Raw genomic sequence first — 18,059 nt, 5'->3', positions numbered from 1 at the left:
GGTTTCACTCAGACTTGGCCTTGGGATTGAACGCACCTGACTTTAATCACCCCGAGATTCATTTTCCCCTGGATAGAAGCGCGCTGGAGCTCGTGTTTGGAAAAATACAACTTTCCCCTTTTGTGGAGGAAGTCAAGTCTTATTTCTTTTTAATGAGTCAAAAACTAGCACGAGCCAACTTCTTTTATGGCATGCGAGGGTGAGCGGGTGCAGCAGCACTTGTTCGAAGTGTTGACACGAAAACCGTTTACCCAACATGCACTTAACCGTCCGTGCTCACACCGAGAAAAAGCAACACACGATCATTTATTTTTTAATGCATGTTGCGAAATACAACCTTCCATAGAACAATAACACTTCAATAGTGAGATTCCTAAAAGAAACAAAAAAAAACGAATTAACTAGTTATGTTTATGTGGACGGTATTTCTTTCGATTAGAGATTCGGGTTGATGAAGGCTGATCTGATAACTGTGTGTTTACATGCTTTGATCAGATCAGAATAAAAATAAATAAATTTGGTTCTGCTCGCTGGGAAGCGTCTAACCTGCTGTTACAGAAGAAGAAGATTTCTTCAACTTTGAGGTTAGGTTAGACGTCCCATTTTTTTTCGATAAACCCAACCATCTGAGTCATAATTGATTACAAGAGTTCGGTCTCATCTGTGATTGGTCAGACGCTTTACTCCATATGAAATGATGAGCCAATCAGTGGAGTCACAACGGATAAAAGTTCGGAGTAAAGCCAGGAAGGAGACACTTGATTGCTGTTTTTACTGATGAGGAACGGAAGCAAAACTGCCTCCTCATCTACTGTTAACCCGACAAGAAGCAAACATGCACACTAAGACTCCGAAGTAAGTCAGTGTGCCAAAAGACATCGTCAGCTAATCATATACAGCAAGTTCGAACAAAGAGCGAGTGTGAAACTCTGAGTGAAACTGGGCAAATCCGCCGCGGTCACATCTCACATGATTTGGCAATTTGAGTCGTTCGAGGTGTTTTGGGTGGCACACGTGCTTCAAGAGCAGAAGAACATCACTGTAAGACGACGAGAGATCAGGAAGACCTTCAACAAGCTCAACCCCCAAAAATGTCGAAACCATTTAGCAACTTGTACATGATAATTGTCGAAGAACAATCCACAACATTGCTGCTGTTGTCTGTTTGTCATTTACAACAGTCCGGGTGATCCTCACGTGTGATCTGAACCCCCACCGTGTTACTGCCCAGGCTGCTGACCCAGGATCAGAAGGAACATCGAGCCGATCGATGTCTGCCAAGACCTCCGTCAGTGCCGTGGATGACCTGTCCTTTATGTCAAGGATAATAACCGGTGACGAAACTCGGGTGTATGGCTCCTGAGTGTATGGGCGAGACCCTTCACAGTGGAAGAGCCCATCCTCTCCAATGGCGAGGCAGATCTGCAGCGTGATCGAGTGCATGCTCATCGGCTTTTCCCACATTCGCAGCGCTGTGCATAGAGAATTTGTCCCCAGGAACCAGTGCGTCAATAGCAAATTCCACTGCCAGGTTCTAAGGAGAGACGGACAGCGAAAAAACAAAGCCGTATAAACAGAGCTAATCTCAAAAACTTTTTGATACCATTTTGTAATAAAGGTGTACACCTCCGTCTCATTCAGACTGAAAATCCATTCCAGTCATGTTAGACTTCCAATTGTGGTTCATTCCAATCATGTCCTATCCAATGATTGTGCTACAATTTGTAATAAAACATCTGTGAGTAAACCACACTAGACTTGTATGACATCATAAAAAGTACGTCCAAAACACACAGTATGAATAATTTTCCCGGCATTAGTGGGTGTGTGTATCCCAAACTGACGGCAGCTACACACAGATGAGTCACTTTGTTTGTTGTTAGCAGGTTTTTTCTTTTAGTTTGAGACACGGCCGTTGAATTTGTTGATGTCGCCATGGGTGTAGCCCTTACACATGGCTAGATGACTAGATGGCTGGAGTTTTTTTTGTTTTGTTTTATTGGAACTCCCACCGAGGCAGCATGGTGGCTTAGTGATTAGCACTGATGCCTCGGACTTCCAGTCTGTTTGAGTGGAGTTTGCATGTTCTCCACAGAAGAATTTGAATGATTAGCATGAGAAAGAACGTAAGAGTGTACGCAATGGAAATCTAGCCTTTCCCATTAATTCAGGGATATTTTCATGACTGAGTAAAAACGTGCCGGCAAACTGATTTTCCTTCCTATAAAAATAAAATATTGCACCAGTAAGACGTGATATAAAGCACAAACAGAAAGATCTAGTAAAGTAATAAACCAGCAAGATGCTACAATAATTATTAGCCCACACTGAGACTAAAAGCTAAATTATCACGACGTGTTTCATCCACAGAGGAGCCCTAACCGATCCACAGACGTAATGCCTTCCAGATTTTTGGACGGTAAAATTAAAAAAATTTTAAGAAAAGCACTTTTCTCAACTTTCACCCATGGAATGTATAATAAGGTAACACATGATGAACTTAAAGCTCGATTTATAACAACGCTGTTAACGATTAGAGATGTTAGAATGAGTTGCCATAAACTACTGGGAAGCTTCACCCAGCAGTAAAAACCACTTGATGTGGAATCTGGAGATCAGTGTAAAGATGTTAACAGGTGTGTGTTGGTCATGTCTGATTGATCGTTGATGTACTAAGCTACTACACAGTTTGGCCCCCAAAAAGAAAAGGAAAACAAGTAATAAATTGGGTTAAAAACTCTCCAACACATTACTAAAACCTGGAAGAATAATGCGGAACCGTCAACTTCATGGAAGAAATGTGATTAGGAACAAAAAAAATCATGAGGAGAGATCATTTAAACCCTTGGTGTAGATACATCTTTAAAAAAAATCCATCCATCTAGGAGCCTCTGTGGTCCAACTAGGAACCATGGAGGCCAGTGGTGACTGTTGTATTTATTCCCATTTTTACAACCCTGGTAGGACCTCCGGTCAACATACACACGCTACGGGCAATTTGGGAACGCCACTAAGCCTAATCTGCATGTCTTTGGACTGTGGAAGGAAACTGGAGAGGAAACCCACTAAGCATGGGGAGAACATGCAAACTCTGTGAGGTGGGACTCAAATCCTGACGGTGCAAGGTGACAATGCTAACCACCGTACCACCATAGATAATACAAATCATAGCTATAGTTTAATAGTGAAAGTAAGACAGCGGGTGACACGGTGGTGTAGTGGTTAGCGCTCTCGCCTTGCACCTCTAGGGTCTGGGTTTGACTCCCATGTAGAGTGAACTTGCACTCCTAATGTATTGAAGCATGGTGGCAGGGAGTTTCCCAAAGAAAACTAATTACGAGAAATCAATATGGGCGCATTAACCCGAGTATTTAAATGTGGGTGCAAATATTTTTTAACAAAATTAGCAGTGAGGGAGTAGCTCCAGTAATGAGCAGTCGCCCCCAAGGGCCTCGAACACACTAGTCTTACTGCAGAGCAGCTCCAAAGAAAACAGACGGCCTCCTCCACTCCCGGGCCTTTGGGATTTTTTTTTTTCCAGAAAAAGCTGAAACTCACAGCGGGGGAAATTTGAGCTTGATTCATGAAAGTGCTGAGAATATCTTCTCAGAAACATTTTAATTACAGCTGCAGCTGTTATGATCATTAACGTCTTTATGTGCCCTATTCAGTGGTTAGTGTCTCAGTCTCTCTGTATTGACACAAGCCGGTTTAAAAGAAACCATAAGGGATGAAGAAGTGAACAGGACATCCATCTGTCTATCTATCAGTCATTCTAATAATCATTTATATATTGATTATCTATCCGTCTGTCTATTTTTATAATTATTGCGTTAGGACACAACTTACAGGGGTGCTTTCATCTATTTATCCATCTATCCATCTATCCATCTATCTATCTATCTATTTATATGCCTGTCTGTCTGTCTATCTATCTATCTATCTATCTATCTATCTATCTATCTATCTATCTATCTATCTGTCTGTCTATCTATCTATCTATCTATCTATCTATATGTCTATCTATCTATCTATCTATCTATCTATCTATCTATCTATCTGTATGTCTATCTATCTATCTATCTATCTATCTATCTGTATGTCTATCTATCTATCTATCTATCTATCTATCTATCTATCTATCTGTCTATCTATCTATCTATCTATCTATCTATCTATCTGCCTGTCTATCTATCTATCTATATGCCTGTCTATCTATCTATCTATCTATCTATCTATCTATCTATCTGCCTATCTATCTATCTATCTATCTATCTATCTATCTATCTATCTGCCTGTCTATCTATCTATCTATCTATCTATCTATCTATCTATATGCCTATCTATCTATCTATCTATCTACAGTATCTATCTATCCATCTATCTATCTATCTATTTATCTGTCTATCTATCTATCTATCTATCTATCTATCTCTCTCTCTCTCTCTCTCTCTCTCTCTCCCTCTCTCTCTCTCTCTGCCTCTAGTACACACTCCTCTATGCAGCTGGCAGCAGATAAAACCATTGTGATTAGCAGCGAGTGAAGCCGGGATGATGCGACACCGCACACCCGTAAGTCCTGACCCTCTCACCGTCAGCTCGACCGGTTTAGCAGAAACGAAGAGCAGACTTGTTGAATATGTTTATATCACTCACATTACTTTATCCTCTGTTTTCATAACTAGTTCAAAAACCCTAGAGTCCAAACCGCTGCAGTAGCATGTAATGGAACATAATTGTGGTATTTATGGTGGGCGATTTTACACCTAAAACACAATAATTACTCAAACTGTAAATATGTTACAGCTCTGTTGTACTGCACGTTGCATGGCAGTTATGTTTTATTAGGCGTTTTATTATAGGCATTAAGTTTCAATAAAAGGCTAAATCAGGCCTGACTGGGACGAATCACAGACCATCAGACCCTTATCAGCCCCGGCTAAGCGTCTTTTTTCCTTCTTTTTATATCATATTGCAGTAAGTGCTTGGAGAATGAGAGAAAGGCACGATATGCACAGACAGTGTCATTTATTTACTAACGACTCTGCACAGTGGAAGCACCTCATGGTGGCACCGCGACTGTTTTCCTTAACCCAGTTTAGACTTTACAGCTTTAGAAGTTTCAAAGAGACGTCGTCCCCTTGATGTTTTTTTTTTCTCCTTCATTCTTTGTGCCTGCTTGCTGTGTTTTATGAATTTAATATCTTAATTTAATGAAAGTGATGGGAAAGCCTTGTAAAAACACACAGCGAAAGTAATAAGCTCCAGATGTCTTAACAAAGCACCGCAATTCTCCATGGACTCGTTTCTCTCTCAAAAGCAATCCTGATCGAGCCACGCCGGCGTTAAAAAAAAAACGAAAAGTGCTGTTTTATTAAACTGACCGGACCTTTTTACTGACCACCTGGGGTGTTTGTGAGATAGTTTTGTCATAAATTACAGTCTGTGCTCTTGAAGATACCTTTTATACACAAACACACACACACGCACACACACACATATACACAAACACTTGTAAATGAATGTCTATTGGCTGCGACCATATCAGCTAAGTTAGTAGATGTATGCAGTATATTTATATTATTGGGGGGGGTCACCTTTTCACATAGCACCAAGTGTGATAAATGTATGCAATAAATGAAATCCTCATTAAATAAACTACATTTTGTATTTATTTAGGTTATGTTTGTGTAATATTAAATTTGTTTGATAATCTCAATATTTTAAGTCAATATTTTAATATGCAAAAAGGATCAGAAAGGGGGCAAATACTTTTTCGCAGCACTTTCCTTATCTATTAGATAATTTACTGTATATATCAGTTATATGCCTGTCTATCTATCCTTTTAACTTATTTATCTGGTAGTCCATCTAGTCGACAATCTATCTATCTATCTATCTATCTATCTATCTATCTATCTATCTATCTATCACAATGTCTCTGTATTGTTTATCTATGTATCCTTGTATTCCACGCACAGTAATGCACAGTCTGTAAAAAGGATCTGGACACGACTAAAATCCCAGCGTTACTCAACTAATAAAAACATTACACACCTCCTCATAAAAACCAGAATCCAGTCCAGGTTTTCATTTAATGACTACGATACTGTAGGTCCTGAAGCACTTTACAATCCAACACTACAAACCTTGCACTTTTCCCCTTAAGGATGACCTCAGAATAAAGATTATGCTTTTCACCGCACATAGAAATGATTACGGATTACAGTCCGTTTCTGGGATTTTATAAGCATGGGTCATTTAAAGCACTGGTTCTCAAAATGTGTTGTGGGGTACATGCGTGTGTCATGTGATTAAAATCCCACAACATCTCTTGGAGGTCTTGGAGTCGCTCTGACCTGGGGGTAGTGGTGGCTCAGACGGCTAAGGCATGAGCAAATTTTTTCTGCTTCAGGAAAAAAATCATTCACTCTGTGTCTAATACATCACACTCACTTCCAGCTTCCCTTTGTAACAAGATAATGTAACTGTAGCTACTGTGACGAGAGCCAAATTGTAAAGGACTGGGTCAGAGCAGCTCCATAATGTCACAGCTGATCGGTGTACAACCCACTATTATTAAAGTTATTTGATTTTATTTGTTATTGTGTGTAATTTACGTAGTACAGTATATAACCTGGTGACCTGGCTAATAAACATTAACAAATAAATCCTGAGACAATCAATGGATTTTATCCCACAATTAAAGGGATCCTTGGCTCCAGAAAGTTTAAAGGGGATGTATTTTGACGGGTATCAGACGGGTCTCAAGTGTGCGTAGAAACAAAACACATGAGGAACGAAATCATTTATGCTTTTTGTCTTTTTTTCTGTTTTTGTATTGACTGGGGTTTAAACAAACCAATTAGATTTTCTCCCTAATGTGACCTCATGTAAGAACAGGTGCCCCCCCCCCTCCCACCCCCAAGACATTTTGCTCAACTGTTCATTGGTGTTTCAAAATTCCCTATAGTGTGTGAGTGAGTACTGTATGTGTGTGTGCTTGTGTGCCCTGCCATGGACTTGCACCCCGTCCAGGGTACCCCACCATGTGCCCTGAGTCCCCTGAGATTGGTTTCAGGCCCCACCTGACCCTGTGCAGGATAAATAGTATAAAATATGTTATAAATTATATAATATATGAATGATAGAGTAGGATTTCAACTGGAGCATTAAGAGACACAATACGGGACCTTTAAGAACCCTGGTTTTAAAGTGTCATGTTGATTTAGGTAACGAGCAGAACAAATCATTGTGGAGCTCAACTCCAGAGTCAAGATACTGACGACTTCCAGGAACCGAGCACAGTTATATACTCTCTCTCTCTCTCTCTCTGTCTCTGTCTCTCTCTCTCAATATGCATCTAGTTTCTGGGCTTGGCGTACCGCTACTGACGTCATCAAGCCCTTGTTAGTGTCTCTGACTTTGTATTGGGATCCATTCCAACCTTGTGTTGATTTAGGTGCAGGCTTTTTACCCACACGCACCTTCGCACTAACACTAACAGTTAAAGTGACTGTCATATGAAACGCCTTCAGATTTTTCCATAACCACGACACACAGCTGTTGTCCTGAAGTCTACAATGTCCATGTAAGGGAAGACAGATTTTCAAAAGCTACAGAATTTAGACACTATCGGATACGTGCCATTTTAAACATGACAGAAATACTTAAACTTCAGAATCGTTCGAAGAAGCAGTTTTTGAGACACGTCTATCTCTCTCTCTTTCTCTCTCTGACACACACAGCCAAAGTTTATGTTCTCAGAGTGAACAAGTCCATAGCTTTAAAAGGTTTAAGTGTTTTTTTTAAAGAAGTCAAACACATTTTAAAGAGCAGCTATTATGCACAATCACATTTAAAATAACTTCATATGGGCCACAACAAGTGTGACCTCATATGAGAAGATACCCTCCCCCCGTCTTGTTGCTCAGCTCCACCCAGCTCTGCTCATATGACACTATAGACACTGAAATGGCACGTTTGTAGAGGAATGCAACATAGGCAGTTTGAAATATTTTTAAAAAATGCATTAACTTAACTTTACTAAAGTATTAGTAAAATGTGGGACGTTTTAGATTCAGTAACACCACTCTTCTGATCCAAAAAGATTGATTTGACACACACACACACACACACACACACACCCGTCTGTGAATCTGTATCCCCTCTGTAATCACTCAGCTCTGATTGTGTTTAAATCAGACTCATTAGTTACAGACATGTACACTTTCGCATACAGTATAAATACACATGACAAAGAGACGCAACTCACACTAATCACTCTGAGTGATATATCTAAAAAATTCACAATCATGATATTGGCTCTCACATATGGTCACATTCATGCACACTTTCAAGCATATTTGCACCCCCCCCCCCTCCCCCGTCCCCCGTCATTTTTCTTTATTTACAAAAAAATCCATATTTTCTATATTATTTTCTATTGCACAGAATATTTTTATTCTTGTACAAAAATATTTTTTACTTATTTAACCTAGCAAAAAAAAATTCTATTGTATCATTATTATTATTATTATTTATTTATTTATTTATTATAAATAATTACTTTACTTAATTACTTTAATTACTTTATTAAATAAGCTTTCACTTTTAAGGTCGCTGGCGGTCATGTCAGCATTTCACTGCATATCGTACTGTGGATGATTGTATATGTGACAAATAAAATTTGAATTTGAGTGTCATTTTGAAATCAAGGCCTCCAGCCATCAAATACCTGGAAAATTTTTAAAAATAATTTCAAATAATTTTAAACACAGAAGAGTCAAAATATTAGCCACATTATGTGTAAAATCGTTTTGGAATCATATACCCACTTCAATATGAAAAATCTACGCCTCTCTTCTGACGGTGACATGATAGCATCAACAATGATGTGACAGCTGACATCTTTGGTGGAAACATACTGTAGTGTCATAAATAATAAAATATTAATAAAAGATCATAGATACCAACAGTCGATGTGTGTATACTGTACATTTTTGGGTGCCGCACAGCCACTGAGAAGCAGGGCATCCTTAGTGCAGTCCCAGGTCTGGGGAAAAGGGTGGCGTGAGCCTGGAAGGGCATCTGGCATAAAACCTGCACCAATAACTTGAAAAAGCCCCTCAGTCACAATGACTGTAAAAAAAAAAAAAAAAAAATCTCCTTTTGTGATTCCTAAAAAATATATAGGCCTATATAAAATAATAAATACATCAACAAATAAATAAACAAATAAATTGTGCCTGTTTTGGATGTGCTCATGATCAGCTCATGATTCATTAGTCTTTCACTAGTATTTATTAGTTTTTACCTCCTTCACTTGGTTTAAACATTATAAACGTATTGTGCCAGTGGTTCACAGTTCTCTAGTGTTCGATCCTTGTAGTTGAGAGATGTGAACAGTTTGGCCAGGAGGGGGCGTACACTCCATGTGTTTCCCATCTCAATGCTCAGTAGCGACTGAACACACAGTCACGACACTCTACACACAGAAACCCAACAGTAACTCGACTAATCTTATAACACTAAAATAATTCCCTTGTTGTTTTACCTGATGAAAATTTCTGCTTGCGTCACTCAACTAGCAAATTTATAGGAAGCGCATTATTAAACTGGATTATTAAACACAAGTTTTTCTGTCATAAAGTGTATTTATATGGGTTTTTGTATCCTACCTGTTAATATAAACAGGTCTGTCTATTCTCTTCCTCATTAACAAGGTCCATTTAAAAGAATAATTTAAAATGTATTTATCATAATCATAATCATAATAATTCTCTAGTAGACGTTAGACAGTAAATCCTGAGACATCAAAAATCTTGGTACATTTTTGTAATACAGTACATAAACCAGGCCAATCTGATGGTTTATATTAATAAAGATTATTTTATGTTTGGAAATGTTTGGTCTTGTTTAATGTTCAAAGTCATTAAAACTATGAAAAAGCAAATAGAATCATGTAATTAAGTCGAGCGATACGAAAGGCCACCATTGAACAATAGGACTATTTTAGTCCCTCTATCTGAAAAACTAAGAATATGTTGGAAAAACTTTTCAAGTGTAGTCGCATAAAAACATCAAACGCTTTGATGAAACTGACTCTCATCAGGGACGTCCCAGAAGACCTACCTCTGCTGCGGAGATGTTTAAGAGTCACCAGCTTTAGAAATCACCAATCAAGCATCTCAACATCTCAACATCAACAGTTTGGAGTGTCTTCAAGTGTCATTTTGAATGTCTTCAAGATTGTTCTCCATCCATCCATCCATCCATCCATCTAGGAACCCGTGTAGTCTGATTTTATGACTGTGGTAGGACCTCTGGTCAACAGTCACACATTCATTTACAGACTACGAGCAATTTGGGAACGCCAATGTGCCTAATCTGCATGGGAGGAAACCAAAATACCCAGGGGAAACCCACCAAGCACGTAATCGAACCCGTACCCTGGAGGTGCAGGGCCACAATGCTAACCACTAAGCCGGGATTGTTCTTTGATGTAGAAAATTGATTTAAAACTAATAAAAGAAATAAAGACCAGGGAATTAGGTGTGTGCAGTTTTAATATTCCTTTTCCTTGTTGTTGTCTAGACAATGAGCAGCAGAATATGCAGAAACATAATAATAATAATAATAATAATAATAATAATAATAATAATGAGCATCACAAACTGTAAACGTGAATGTTTCACACCTTAGTTATTGATAAATTATATAAATGTTCAAATGATTCAAAATTATAGATCTATAATAATAATAATAATAATAATAATAATAATAAACAATTATGATGTCAAGGGTCGGGGTCAGGAAAAATGCATAATGTTCATTTTGAGCATAGAGCAAAGTGCAAGACCTATAATCTTCAATCACAAATCTTTAGCTGTACACATGGTCATTTAGTATAAAAGAACGAATCCATTGTATATCCTTCATTCAAGCAACAACCTTGTACTTTACAGCATTCACACAAAGTCCACATCAGACATCCGCTAGACGTTGTAATGAAGTGCTCCGAGTTTAATGTGTGTTCCCTTTAAATTACAGGTTGGTGCATTTCACTCCTTCTTGTGTCTCCACCTCGAATGCTTTGTTTTCGTTTCCTACACACACCTCCAGTTCAGGATCCTGTTCATCCCTGCAGAGGGGAAGGAGAAAAAACGTTGTTTAAATTACAATATGTCTCAGGAATGTCTCGGGTATAGACCACAGATTAGAAATAGACCAACACTTGAACCTTGGAGGTTGGTTAATCATTATGTTAATCACTGTGCTTTGGCCAGAGTGGTATACACGCGCGTGTGTGTGTGTGTGTTTGTGTGTGTGTGTGTGTGTGTGTGTGTCATGGACGTGATTTGGTGCCTGTACCAGACCTTGCAAGGGCGTCCAAGCAAGTGCAAAGATAACATCATATCACTTAATGGGCCGTAAAAGCTCCCTAAGCTGCAGAACAGCTTGGCCATGTGGGAATCGATCACTGCCATGTGGTTCCTTTAAATCCAAATTTTAAAAAAATATCATCATAGAGGAAGGGTGTGTTATTTTTTGATAAAGAAAACCTTAACCTCATGACCCCACTGTACATAGAAATATCTGTAATTCAAGACTAACCAGAATATTTATATTTATATTATATTTATAATTATATATTTCAATACTATATATTGTGAGAATAATTGAACACAGTTATTATAGTATTATGTGTGGGTAAGTTATAAAAACTCCCTTTATTTCTCTATATAATCTCCTGCTACACTAACCCACTTATCCCAGCGTTTCACTTTCACTTCGCTTGGACACCATCAAGGTGGACAGTTTTCTCAATAAGTCATGATCGGACTGCCTGTCTGATTCACGTCTAAAACTCTGGCCTCCCAGGAACTCCTTATTTTTTCATTTAAATCACAGCGACTTGCCGATAATTACGCATAGTGCTTTACCTTTATAGTTTAACTTACTGTTAAGGAATGTCCATGAGACAAGCTAGTTTCTGTTTACTATCAATTACATTCGAGCAGCTATAACTTTCCTCACCGGTTCCCTCGTTTAAAACCTTGTCTTGGGCGCTCTCCTTATGGGGAACCATTAAAGAGGCCAGATTAAGATGCTTTGGACGTGCGCAGAAGGGGTTAGAGATGCCAGGCAGAAGGAGAAGAGGAAATCTGAAGAGGAGGTTTATGGAGGTGGTGAGGGAGGAGGACATGCAGGAGGTTGGAGTGACATTGGAAGATGTGATAGACAGAGTTAGACGGAGACAAATGGTCCACTGTGGTGACCTCTCACAGGAACAGCTGAAAGACTAACAACAACTTGTACCAGCAGCATCAATAACCACCAGTGACCCAGGACCTCTGGCAGCCATGCATGCCCGCGCCTACATCATACTGTATCTGACAGATGGCGTGACATGCTTTGGATCGTGAGCCCTAATCATACTGGTACAAGGTAACATTAATGACGGTGTCGACTTTGACGATGCACCTACTGTACTCGCTCGGGAGTGTTCTTGACTTGGCTGGATCTTGTGTAGAAATGTTCCCAAAGTGAGAATTCTCAGATCGTCCACTTTATTTGTCTTTCAAATGGTTTAATTGGTCATTACTTATCTCTCTGATAGGTCTGTTTTCTCTTTCTGCTTAATGAGAAGAAGAAGATTGAAATATTGAATATAACATACAAGGGTAACGATGTACAGTATACTCACGTGTCTTTCTTGAAAAACACCCTTTTCAGAATGAGGAGGATGAAGACGATGAAGAGGAAGCCGGCCACCGCTGCCAGTCCCACTACCGCGTTGGTCAGCAACCCTTTCCCCTGGGTGGTGGTGGTGCTGGCCCTCAGACCGCCTGTGTGGGTTCACATACATGAAAAGTTCATAATTATCATACAGATGTTTGCCAACTAATTGCAACGTAACCATGATCTTTCTCCTGCTTAGTCAGAATGATCTATAGAGTATATAGTTACTGCTCATTTTCAGGGTCTTGTATGATGGACGGTCCATGTTAAACATTTGAAATCAATTGAAGTCATTTAAACTTTACGTAAAAAGTTTCATATTTTTTGGAGCGACTCAGGAAACCATAAAATATCAAATGAAAAAAATATATTTTTTTACCAGTGTTTGCCTGGCAGATTGAGACAAGCAGCATTAAGCAAGCGAGGACGCTCCTGAGGGACGACATGACGGCTTCGTGTTCTCCACTGACTGTCAGGTTTCAGTTTGATAGCGGTGAATGTGCATGTGTCTGTGAAGAGCAAAGGGCAGCGACAGTGAGGACTGGAGCATGTTACTTTTATACCCTCACTGCACACACACACATACACACACACCACAGGTTAATCTGATCGAGTTCCTTGTAATTGCGCTGTAAAGATAAATAGCTCAGCTTTTACTGCTACAGATTGGAGCAGCGCATTAACCCATGAGCAGAGGCGTGTTTTATAGTTTCATTATACATCAGTGTTCATTGGAGCTGGGAGCCAAGGTACAAAGTATAAATAACTTATTCTGTATTTTATATTCATTCTGTTCTTACGTACATATAATCTCCTCTAACACACACACACACAGATATATATATATTGTAGCGTTTTTAACGCCGGAAAGGATGGAGGAGAGACGAGTTATCTTACTTGCTGCCCAATGCAAATGGCTGGAAGTACTTTATTCACGTCACAGGTGAACCAGCAGCATAAACAACAACAACACATCACACATACCCTGGCTGAAGCCAGTAACCCAAACACCTTCTCCCAACAGGGTGAACACATAACAGCCCCTCCCGCAAAGCATGATGGTTCCCAAGCGAAACCCCGCCCCCGCCACACTGCCCCCACCCGAGCTGTGACCGTCCCCGGTCACCATGGCGCACTCAGTCCAACAGACGTGATGGGGGTCGGCGCCGGCGTTGGGAACGCCGGAGTCTGGTTGCGGAAGAAGGGGGCCCGTCGCCCCCCTCCTGAGGCGGACTGGCCTCCACAGAATCCGACGATGCCCTGGCGTGGGGCTGATAAGGAGCCAGACGGTCCCGGTGGAGCACGACCAGTCGCGACCGCCCCGTCAACCGCACCCGGTAGACCACATCAGAGAGCTGTGCGACGATCGTGCTGGGACCCACCCAGTGCGACATAAGCTTAGGTGAGAGCCCCCTTTTCCTTCCGGGGGAATACACCCAAACCTGCTCCCCAGCAGCAAAGTCTCGCCCCCGGCTGCGAGTATCGTACGCGCGGCGCTGCTTAACCCCGGCGTCCGCCAAGTGTCTACGCGCCAATTCGTGGACACGGGACAGTTTGTCTTTTAATGAGCAAAAATACTCCAAACCTGGTTTCGTGGGTAAATCCACTTGTGGAGGGGGCCCGAACACTAGATCCACAGGCGTGCGCAACTCGCGACCGAACATTAACGCAGCTGGCGTCAGTTGCGAGGACTCCTGCACCGCTGTACGATACGCCCAAACCACGAGGGGCAAATGCTCGTCCCAGTCTTTTTGCCGGTCGCTGGTCAGCACGGCGAGTTGGGTGGTGAGTGTTCGGTTGAACCGTTCCACGAGGCCGTCACTTTGTGGATGCAGGGGCGTGGTGCGGGTCTTTTTCACCCCGAGGCGCTCGCACACCGCCGCAAACACCTCCGCCTCGAAGTTACGCCCCTGATCGCTGTGCAACTGCTTCAGGGCGCCGAATCGGCTGAACACCTCATCCACCAGCACTCGAGCCGTGGTGGAAGCGCTCTGATCCGGAACAGCGAACGCCTCCGGCCACTTAGTGAAATAATCCATGGCCACCAGCACATAACGATTCCCGCGATCAGAGATGGGAAACGGCCCCAGAATGTCCACGCCCATACGTTCCACGGGCGCCCCCACCCGAAAGTCTTGCAAGGGTGCTCGCGAGCGCTGGGTAGGGCCCTTCTTTGCCGTGCAGACATCGCATCTGTGAACAAAAAGTTCGCTATCAGTATGACAACCCGGCCAGTAGAACCGAGCACGCAACCGCCGCAGTGTCTTAGTTACCCCAAAGTGTCCCGAACCTGCGTGCCCATGAACCATCCCCAGCACACATGCCTGCAAAGTCCGCGGCACCAGCAGCTGAAAAGATTCGCCAGCGCCACACGGCCGTTCCCACTGGCGGTAGAGTAAACCCCCCCGCAACGCTAGTCGGTGAAACTGCGAGTGGAGAGCTTTTTCTTCTGGTCCCAGGTGGGCAATGGCGGCATAATCCGGTCTCTGGCCCGCGTTAACCCAACCTAATACCGGCTGCAGCGCCGGGTCCTTCTCCTGCTCGACTATTAGCTGATCGCCGTCCATCTGTGGCAAAGGGGAAACGACCACCGGCGATGGTTTAGGTGCCGCAGTGACTCGGCTGCACGCTGGCTCGGACGGCCGATTACCGACGGGGGCTTCGGAAGACTGCGCAGGGAGAATGTTCTGATTCACGGGGGTCGGGGTGTGTTCGATGTCGTGACCACCCACACGCTCTTCAACCCGCTCGCAGTGTCGACAACGCTCTTTGCTGCACGGCCGGCGGGATAACGCATCGGCGTTAGCATGCAATTTTCCCGCTCGGTGCTGAACGGTAAAGTGATAGTCCTGCAACCGCTCGAGCCAACGCGCTAACTGCCCCTCGGGCTCTTTAAAACTAAGCAGCCACACTAGCGAAGCGTGATCGGTCCGCAGCAAGAAGGATTGCCCGTATAAATACGGCCTAAAATGCTTAAGGGCCGCGACGACCGCTAGCAGCTCGCGCCGCGTGACGCAGTAATTCTTCTCCGGCCCAGACAACGCGCGGCTGAAGTAAGCGACAACACGCTCTTTGCCCCCGGCAACCTGAGACAGGACGGCCCCCAGCCCTACATCGCTCGCGTCCGTGTCGAGAATAAACGTACGAGCTATATCAGGATATTCGAGAACGGGCGACGTAACCAGAGCTTCCCGTAACCGAGTGAACGCACGCGCGTGCTCCCTGTCCCAGCGAAACGGCTGGTTCTTTCTCGTGAGCGCGTGCAGCGGGCTGGCGATCGTAGCAAAATCCCTCACGAACCGGCGATAGTACGACGCTAACCCGAGAAAGGTGCGTAGCTACGACACATTTGACGGCTCAGGCCAATTCTGTACCGCGCAATTTTAGCTGGATCGGTGGCAATCCCTTGAGCGCTAATGACGTGTCCCAGAAAGACAGTTTCTTGCTGCAACAACTGGCACTTTTTGGGATTGAGCCGCAAATTCGCCAGCCGGATAGCTAGAAACACCTCCCGTAGGTTAGCTAGCGTGACCGCAAAATCCTTGCCGTGCACCAATAAATCGTCTAAGTAGACGACACAACGGTTGCGAGGGATCTCTGCCAACACTCTCTCCATCAACCGTTCGAACGTAGCGGGAGCGTTGCAGAGGCCGAACGGCATGCGCCGAAACTGCCGCTAACCGGAGGTGCTCGCGAAGCCGGTACGGCCGGATTCCCCGAAGGAACGCGCAACGAGCTAGCTCTTCCTGCTGGCCGTGTCCGAAATCCGGGTAGCCCTGGCGCGCGAGAGATCGCAGGTCCATGGCGAACGCCCCTAGTGGCTCAGAGGCGCTGCCGCTCTTTGCCCGCGCTGGCCCCATCAGGGAGGGTCTTCTTCCTCCTCAGCTGCTCTACTACTCGGCGGCCTATTTGGATCCTCCGGATTTCCTCCGGGGTGCGCTCCAACTCGCGACTCTCCATAATCCCACTTCTGACACCAATGTAGCGTTTTTAACGCCGGAAAGGATGGTGGAGAGACGAGTTATCTTACTTGCTGCCCAATGCAAATGGCTGGGAGTACTTTATTCACGTCACAGGTGAACCAGCAGCATAAACAACAACAACACATCACACATACCCTGGCTGAAGCCAGTAACCCAAACACCTTCTCCCAACAGGGTGAACACATAACAGCCCCTCCCGCAAAGCATGATGGTTCCCAAGCGAAACCCCGCCCCCGCCACAATATATATATATACTGTATACAGTGTTCCCAACCGCAGATACAAACGCGTATCTATGAACATTTATACACTGCAGTGCACCAAATACCAATATTTACAATTCTATACAATATTCTCAGTGAATGTATAAAATGGCTAATGTCCTGTATACTGTATGTGTGCGTGTTTGTGTGTGTGTGTGTGTATGTGTGTGTGGGTTGGGGACACTGTTTACAGTATATACCTCACCGGTTTCAGTGAATCAGTCCGGGAGTCCGATGTAAAACTGTCCTAATGGAGAATAATCCTAATTTTGGAAAAAAATCCTCAACAAGATTTCACAGTCCAATATGGTGAAAAAACGTCTCTGAGTCAAAATGACGTCCGAGATTCCTCTCACGATTTAAAGGCGCAGAGACAACGCTGTTACATTTCACATTTCACTGTGAGATTCATTTCCTTAGGTGCAGTTACTGTTTTGGAAAAAGGGGACAGAGATTTAGTCAAGTGGATCGCTATGCTTTACATTGTATATTTATGTCAAAGGTGACAAGACTCACTTTGTCAGACTTAAGAACAAATCCAACTTACAAACATGCTCCTGAAACTGAGCTTGTTCTTAAGTCAGGGACTCCCTGTGTATGTGTGTGCGTGTTGGGGTGCAGGGGAAATGTTTCTGCCTCACCAGTTTCAGTGTATAAGTCCCGGAAGCAAAATGATAGAAAATGTCTGTCCTGTAAAGCTGTCCTGATGATGAATAATCCTAATTTCGGAAAATCTTTCATGTAGGTGTTATCCCTTCCTCCTGTATTCAGGGTCGTAGGGACATGGAGCCGATCCCAGGAGACTTAGGGCACAAGGCAGGGTACACCCTGGACAGGCTGCCAATCCATCACTGGGCACACACACTAGGTGCCATTCGGAACACCAATTAACCTAACCTGCATATCTCTGGACTGTGAGAGGAAACCCATCAAGCATGGGGAGAAGATGCAAACTCACACAGAGAGGGGAATTGAACCCAGACCCTGGAGGTGCAAGGCAACAGTGCTAACCACTACACCACCATGCTGCCTACTCAGTACATAATCAGTGCATATATAATAATAAATA

At 43.0% G+C, this 18,059-nt stretch overlaps 1 protein-coding gene across 1 annotated transcript; it reads right to left on the bottom strand.

The window, feature by feature from the left end:
• Positions 1 to 10,881: 10,881 nt before the first annotated feature.
• On the bottom strand, positions 10,882 to 17,401 carry smim24 (small integral membrane protein 24). The gene is made up of 4 exons (XM_053504380.1): positions 17,196 to 17,401; positions 13,124 to 13,253; positions 12,710 to 12,851; positions 10,882 to 11,143 (listed from the first exon to the last, which is right to left on the bottom strand). The coding sequence occupies exons 2-4, from the start codon at positions 13,188 to 13,190 to the stop codon at positions 11,047 to 11,049; spliced, it is 306 nt and encodes a 101-aa protein (XP_053360355.1). The 5' UTR covers positions 13,191 to 13,253; positions 17,196 to 17,401; the 3' UTR covers positions 10,882 to 11,046.
• Positions 17,402 to 18,059: the final 658 nt, after the last annotated feature.

The sequence above is a fragment of the Clarias gariepinus genome, chromosome 9 (genome assembly GCF_024256425.1).
Source record: "Clarias gariepinus isolate MV-2021 ecotype Netherlands chromosome 9, CGAR_prim_01v2, whole genome shotgun sequence".
Lineage (NCBI taxonomy): Eukaryota > Metazoa > Chordata > Actinopteri > Siluriformes > Clariidae > Clarias > Clarias gariepinus.
This window is presented reverse-complemented; position numbering and strand designations above follow the sequence as displayed.